At 23.6% G+C, this 8,167-nt stretch overlaps 1 protein-coding gene across 1 annotated transcript; it reads right to left on the reverse strand.

Moving 5' to 3' along the window:
• Positions 1-388: 388 nt before the first annotated feature.
• Positions 389-7,755, reverse strand: LOC101505060 (cytochrome P450 714A1-like). Its single transcript, XM_004488352.4, has 5 exons — positions 7,401-7,755; positions 2,546-2,772; positions 1,945-2,195; positions 1,426-1,840; positions 389-920 (listed from the first exon to the last, which is right to left on the reverse strand). The coding sequence occupies exons 1-5, from the start codon at positions 7,678-7,680 to the stop codon at positions 480-482; spliced, it is 1,614 nt and encodes a 537-aa protein (XP_004488409.1). The 5' UTR covers positions 7,681-7,755; the 3' UTR covers positions 389-479.
• Positions 7,756-8,167: the final 412 nt, after the last annotated feature.

The raw sequence follows: 8,167 nt of genomic DNA on the forward strand, positions 1-8,167 counted from the left end.
ATGGCATAACACAATTCAAAATTTCATTCTTTGTGTTTTCCAACACTTTCAAGTAAAGCTCTCTAAAGTAATACAAATCACAAACTCAAAATTCTTTTCATCTAAATGTGATTTTACATGAAAATGATTTATTAGAATATCCATGCTTTATTATAGTTTTACCTTTAAAATATATTTAGAATGCATTGAGAATTGTAATTGTGCTTTCCATCTTTTCCATAACCAATTAATATATTTATTATAGTAAATTATACTTCAAGAATTCTACATAATCGATTATTTATTTTCCATAATCACTTCTCCATTACCACTCCCATCAATTTACTAACCAATCAAACAACAGTAAAAAAACAAGGTGTTACATTCACAAAAGATAAAAGATACTAAATTAGAATAAAAATGACATGATGTATTATTGAAGTTATAGGATGTATTATTGCACAATTTGAAACAACTGAAGGTGCAAAACAGAACACATATCATTCGTCTTTGTAATGAACTTTGCTAACAAGAAGCCTTAAACCATATTTTGGCATCAACAACATGTTAAACATTGGACAATGTTGATAATTTGGTGAAACATTAAAGGAAAAATTATACAGAAGAAGACTAAGTACTACCTTCATTTCTGTCATGGCAAAGTTTTGTCCTAAGCAAATTCTACTCCCAAGTCCAAATGGAATATAAGCTTGAGGATACTTACAAGCTCCTGAAACACCATTAGCAAATCTTTCTGGCTTGAATTCTGTTGCATCTGGTCCCCAATTTTCTACGTCGCGATGCAATGATGGTATCAACATCCACATGTAAATTCCTTTTGGGATAACAAATTCTCCTAATTTTATATCAGCTAAAGCTTCCCTTGATGCCACGATTGCTGGCCCGTAAAGACGTAGACTCTCTTGAATCACCATTGTTAGCTACACAACAACATCTTTAGGTTCAACTGTTGAGATTTTTAAGACAACAAAAGAAGAAGAATGCTTTTGTATTGTACTATTGACAAGATTCAATTATATATATAGCAAAATGAAATGGTGTCCTATATAGAGACAACGGCGTATTCATATATTAGGACTAGAATTTGGGTTATAAATAATCAGTAAACAGTATCATATTTAATGTCAGACTCTCAACATTCCACGTGTTTAAGACTTGACATCTTGAATATATGACCAATGTATCTAAGATAAATTATGATATAATATTAGAATTTGGATTCATATTAATTAAATTGTTAAGACTCCCTTATTATATGATATGAAAATTTGTTTATAAGTGGAGACAGTTCCAACCTTAAATATTAAGGTGGATTTGTAAGGATTAAGTAAAACCCAAACACAAATTCTAAGATCAACTACAAAAAAAAAAAAGTATTAAGACATTGTCTACGCAACGCAAGAATTGGTGAAGGGATGAACTTACCACTTTCAATTTTTGAAGTTTTCTCATGTCACTAAAAGAATGAGGCATTTTTTTATCGAATGTATCCAAAATCTCAGATCGAACGCGTTGTTGCCATTCAGGATGTAATGCAAGGAGCAACAATGTCCAAGAAACTGCAATAGCAGTGGACTCAGAACCAGCAAAGAAGATGTTTTTGCATAGGTCTATAATCAATTGGTTCATGTTATGCTTCGCCTTGAATATACCCTTAGCATTAGCATTTAAAGTTGTGTCACATGCAGCACCTTCTAATATTTTTTGTAATAGATCAGTTTGTTTCTCATCATCTTTGTTTTGGTTTTTGATTTCACGATCATGGATCATTTCCATTATCAACATGTCCACTTCTTTCTTCAACCTCCACATCTCTTTGTTTTCTCTAGTGGGAAGAAAACTAAAAAAACAATATATAGTATTGATTAACACAGCACATGATATAATATAATAACATAGTATTAGTTTTATTTTTGGTATAAGTAAGATCATAATTGATATAACCTTAGGTTTAGAAATCCAAAAAGAATACTAGTCCTTGAAAATACAGCTTGCATAGCAGCCATTTTCGCAAAAATTTGTTTTCCTTGTGCATAATCCATTCCAAAACAAGCTTTTGAAATACTATCCTCTGTAAGTACTTTCAGGTCAGTTTCAATCACTATCTCTGCAATATTTTCTTCATTTTCTGTTATACACCTCTCCCATTTTTTTATAATTGACAAGGTGGATCCTTCCATAATATCTATCATGTTCTACACAAAATAAACATAGTATAATTATCTTATATATATCTTAAAAAAAATGTTGACAAATATTATAAAAATCCTTGATAAAAAACTCAGGAAGTATTTTACTAGAGTAAAATAATAGCCATGTACTATAAGTAAAAGTGGAGTTTTATAATGTTATCCAACATTTATTCTATAAAATAATTGACATTTATATTATATCATTTATTGTAATATGTAATTAATACTACAATAATAATCAAAAAAATTTTTTTTCAATAATAAAATAATTTAAATTATCAACAAATTAAATACTACAACGAACTTTTTTAATTCTCAAAGTCTTATATATAGGATCGACCATGTATACTAACCTTAATTTTGGTAATGAAGAATTCAGGAACAATGAGATTCCTTTGGAAGCTCCATAGTGATCCATTGGATCTGAGGATGCCAGTTCCCAACATTGGCAATAATGGTTTGGTTAGATATGAAGGCCTACCTATGTCAAGGGACATATGTAGGTTTATCTCTCTTATTAATTCAGGTTTCTCCACATATAAATGTTGCTTAGTTCCAGTAGAGTACAAAAACACTGAACCTGATGATCATATATGGTTACCAAAACAACAAACTTACTAAGAGGAAAAAAAAGAGAGAATCGACAATTTTCATTATTGTTAAGAATATAGATAATTATTAACTTTTAAATTTTTTATTTTCTTATTAATTGGTAAAATTAATACATGTTTAACAAATGAAGACATAAAATGCTTTCACAAAGTAAATAACTCCTTAAATTCTGATATAGTAAAGTATAAAAATGTAGTCAATCAATTTGTTTAAAAAAATAATTCAGAATTTGAAATCTTTTTATCAAGAATATTTTTTATCATATTACTCTCTTTAGAATAATATTAATAATTAAAATAATGTATAGAAATGACTTATAGACCCTCTTGAGAAATTGGTATCCTTTTATATGAGACTCTTTTTGAATATATCTTTAATTAATTTACATATTTTCTGCAACCAATAATAAATATTATAATTAATATATTAATTAATTTTTTCTTTTGAATGATAAAATTATAGTGTGTATATATATATATATACTGTTAACAAATCTAATCTTACTAATAACTTTCTCAATACCGTAATTTGATCAATAAAATTCTATATATATTTATACAAATATTTCAAAGATATTAAACTTATAAAAATAACATAAAAACAAGGTACAACAATGCGCATTGAACACTATGATCGTAAGACAAATTTAGAAAATTTTACGAAGTTATAATTCAACATAAAATTAGTGTAAAAATATTATTTTGGTCAATATTATAAATAAAAAGTGTATAAAATCTTGCTCATTTGAATCATTTAATTTTATTATTTCGAATATATTTTTCATTTAATTAAATAACATTGGTAGTTAAACATTTCACATTAGAAAAATTAATTTAATAAATTTGACTTATATTACACATAAAATCTAGAAAGTTAATTGTATGTATCTTAATTTCTTAATAATCATAAAAGTAGTTTTCTTTTTTTGTTAATTTAATTGTGATAGAAGGAATTACAAAATTTTAAACTAAAATATAAAATTAAGAGAAATACTATTAAGATTTAAGATACTCTTATAAACTAACAATCTTTTCAATATAATATTTCAATTTATTGAAATATGGGACATTAAATTCATCAAGATTCACATAATTCATCAATAGATGGTATTTTTAAAAGGAAGGGCCACTTTAAATTATACTCAAGAGACAATTTAAAAATTTAAAAATCAATGAACTCGTGTGTTGTTTTAACTTTTTAAAATGTTTTTACATTTATAACCAATCTAAAAAATGATATTACTACCTTCATTTTTATATATAAGTTTCCGTTCCCGTTTATTAAATCATGAGAATTAAAAAAGTTTGTTGTAATATTAAATTTATAAATAATATGAACTATTTTATTAATTTATTTTAAAGAAAGATACATAGTATATGTTTTTATTGTAATATTTATTATATATTACAAAAAAAGATAAATCATAATTAAAAGTAGTCTATTATATTTTAAAAAAAATCTTATAAAAGAGACAAAAATATATTTTAAAAAAAAGTTTTATATTTAGAGACGAAAGTAATATCTATCTACCTATATATGTTTTAAAAGAAATATATTCCTATTTAGAAAATTTACAAGGGGCACCATTATATGCATTTGTTATCCCGCCCATTTCAAACTTTTTAATTTTAATTGAAATAAATAATATTTATAATTATAATATACTGATTTATTTTTAAAAATCTATATATGGTAGTTTTCTGTTATCAAATCTTTAAATTTATATAATTAAATAAACTACAATTCTAATAGTGGTATTTTTGTGTCCTATATAAATTTATTATCATAATTATTTTAATATAAATATTTGTGTTTCAAGTTTCATGGTAATTAATTTATTTAATTAATGTATATTATATATTTTACCTATGTAAACTTATATTATCTTTTAGCTAATAATTAAATTTAAGTTAATCACATGAAATAAATATATATATTCTTATATTTTGAAATTTTATTTAATTTATTTAAAATTTATTTATATAAATAAGTAAAATTTTATTTATTACTCCGTGTTTTTGAAAATTGACACATAATACAGACAATGTGATAATATTATTGTATTTTGTCAAAATAAAAAAGATAATATTAATTATTCTATTAAACATATTTTATTTAATTTTATTAATATAATTTATTTTTTTAATTATTTTTATTTATTAAATTAACAATTAATATTTGTTATAAAAAAATAATAATAAATAACAATAGATTGTTGCATCTCTATAGAAGTTAAAAATAATCATTCTAGTGGTCGTATATCTACATTACAATTTTCTAAAAGTAAAAAAAAAAAAAAAATATTTTAACATATAAATTTTAATATAGAGTATAATAAAAAAATTTAAAAGAAAAAGATTAAAAAAATCACATTCCTTGACATAGCTTATTTATAAACAATTTTATCTTTCTAATTATAGATAAAATATAATGCTTATAGACAAATATTTTATATGGAAGCATGTAAACAAATTTATACTTAACATATAGGCACAAATTCTAGTTTAAATTAAACAAATATAATTTTGATAAAAAAACATATAAAAATATAATTTTGATAAAAAAACAAATAAAAAATTCTAGTGTATTATAATTTTGATACTTTTGTTAGTTCATTGTTGTAAAATAATGAGTTTTTTAAAATGGATTATTATAATATGATGTTATTAATATAATATTTTTGTTCATTTTTTAATTCATTAACTATATAAAGAAATAATATGTCCGTGTATTGCACATACAACTAAGCTAATATATAATACATCTACTAATAATATAAAAATAAATAAATAAACATTTTAATTGAAGGTTAAAAAGTAATGTAAACAATAAATACAATTATACAAATTTATTATAAAATGATTATTAATGTCACATTTATTTATTAAATAATAATTTTTTTTCTCATGTTTTTTTAAAATGAGATGTAGTTTATTAGTTGAAATGTAAATATTTGATATCATAGAGATTGTATGGCTAACACTATTTTAACACGAAGACAAAATTATATTTTTAATCAGTTATCTTATTTAGTTCTAATACAAATATATTTTTATTTGTCATATATATTTTAAAAGATGAACAAGTTAATTATTTTTATTTATTTATTTTTGACAAAAATATACTTTTAATTTTTTAAATTTTATTTGATTTTATTTTTTTCAATTTATACATTTATGTTACATTTATTTGTATCTTTCTTTTAAGATATATTAAAGGAAGGACTAAAGGTGTAAAAATAATGTACCATGTATCGCATACGAATAAAATAAAGTTAAATATTTAAGCTTAAAAATATTTTTTATATTTAAAAGAAAATGACGTGTCAAGCCTAGAATTGAATTCGTAAATCTATCATATTCATCATTATAAGAATCAAATCACTAGTAGGACAAAAAAAAACGAAGATCTGCAACTACGATCCGTTGGAGAATTGGGATTGGAAATAGGAAGTGTCGCTCATCACTAGTGGAATTGAAGGAATGGAAAATTACGAAACACTACAAAGAAACGACATGTATTGGGAAATTAGTTAATTTTATTATAAATAATCAATGTTTTTATTAGTTGAGATTTGGGACAAGGGAGTCCGAGTGGTACAAAGGTTTGAGATTTAAGATTATTTAAGGTTTAATTTTAATTTGAGGATCTTTTATATTTGAATTGGATTTTTTTTCTGGATATAATAATGAAGATGATATAAAATTTTGCTCCATTTTCTTTAATATTTTTGGAAACAAAAATTCAGTAAAAAACTGAGTTAGCTTGCGACCTTAATTTTTTTAATGAAAAACTAAAAAAAATAAAAAACAAATTTAAGTTTTACGATTAAATAAGATAAATAATTAAAAATATAAAAAAATTATAATTAATTATTCTTAAGTCTTAATTGATAGTTAAATACTGATATTTTTATTTTTAAGTTGAATAAAAATAAATGCTATAACTGAGTCAACTGTTAAAATCAACAAAAGGATTCTTGCCCTATGTTTTTTTAATTAAAAAAAAAAAGTTTTGCCCCTCCTCATCATTAAAAAACATAATCGATAAAAATTTCATGTTTTATGATATAAAATCAAAATAAAATTCATTTAATTGTACTTTATTAATTAAATATGTAATAATAGTAAAATCATTTCTAAAATACTTTTTATCCTCTAAAAATTTCTAAAATCAGAAGTAATTATATTCTAACACTATCACAAAAAATTTGAATATTTATTTCAATCGAAATTAAAAACTGTGATACGTCATAGTGTAGAGAGTCAAAATTCTTCTCTGCTAAATTGAATTTAGATTTATTCAAAAAGTTCTTATATTCCTATAAATTAGTTTCTATATATCCAAAACATTTTGAAGAATTAAGTGAAATTAGTATAAGTTAAAACATTGTACAAAACATGCAAAATAGAATCCAATGTAAGTTCACTATGCACTCAAAAGATAAAAAACAAAATCTACAAAATAGAATCCAATGTCAATGTCTTACACAAAACAAACAAACACACATAGACTAAAAATGCAACGTGTGTGGTTCAAGTTCCTTAGAGACATGCAAAAGAAAATAAATCAAAATAAAAAACAATTTGAACATACCATAGCGTTGCTTCCACGTGTGAAAATATGGAAATAAGGAATAAACCCATTCTTCTTTGGAATCAACAGATGCTGGACTTTGAGGATGAATTTGTTGCATCTCAGAAACATTTCCAAAGGGAAAAGAAGGTTTTGGTCCATTCACACCTTGTTTTTCAAGAACAGATCGGATCCTACGTGGCTTCAACCAAAGTTTCTGTAATAATATTACAACACTGCTTATCACTATTAATCCCACTGTCCAAAATAATAGTTTCATATTTTTCTCTAAAATCTCCATTATATTTCCACTCTCTTTACTCACTCAGATTGAATTGTTTGATTCAGACTTTCATCTATTTTTTATACACTTTTTTTAAAATGGATTTTAATATATTTAACTTGGGTAGTCAACACTATCTTATTTTTAAAATGGAGTTTAATATATTTTATTAATAGGTGCATGCACATGAGTGCATCTGTGCATGTACATGTGCCAAATAGTGGGTGGAGTAAAAAAATATGCATATAGTCTATTGTATTTTAAATTATTTTTATTATAAGAAAGTTTATTTATTAAGGGGTTTACAATGTTATTCAAATATAGAGCTGTCAAAAAGCCCTCAAAACCAATGATCCCTTAATTTTATTTTAAAAAAACCTCTAATATTAAGCTCCTATCAAATTAATTTTTGTAAAATTTATGCCTATTATTTCATGGGGCCTAAGGGAGGGGGCTCTGGTGATTTATAGGCCTCCAATATTTTGTTAATTTTGAGATTTTTTTT

Source organism: Cicer arietinum, chromosome 1 (genome assembly GCF_000331145.2).
Source record: "Cicer arietinum cultivar CDC Frontier isolate Library 1 chromosome 1, Cicar.CDCFrontier_v2.0, whole genome shotgun sequence".
NCBI lineage: Eukaryota > Viridiplantae > Streptophyta > Magnoliopsida > Fabales > Fabaceae > Cicer > Cicer arietinum.

Bases quoted from the DNA above. Each gene is read 5' to 3' on its own strand.
- LOC101505060 (XM_004488352.4), bottom strand. From the start codon at position 7,680: ATGGAGATTTTAGAGAAAAATATGAAACTATTATTTTGGACAGTGGGA. The intron at 2,196-2,545 runs GTTAGTATACAT...TATTTTGTGTAG, and splicing joins TCTTCATTACCAAAATTAAG to AACATGATAGATATTATGGA. The intron at 921-1,425 runs GTAAGTTCATCC...GTTGTTGTGTAG, and splicing joins AACTTCAAAAATTGAAAGTG to CTAACAATGGTGATTCAAGA.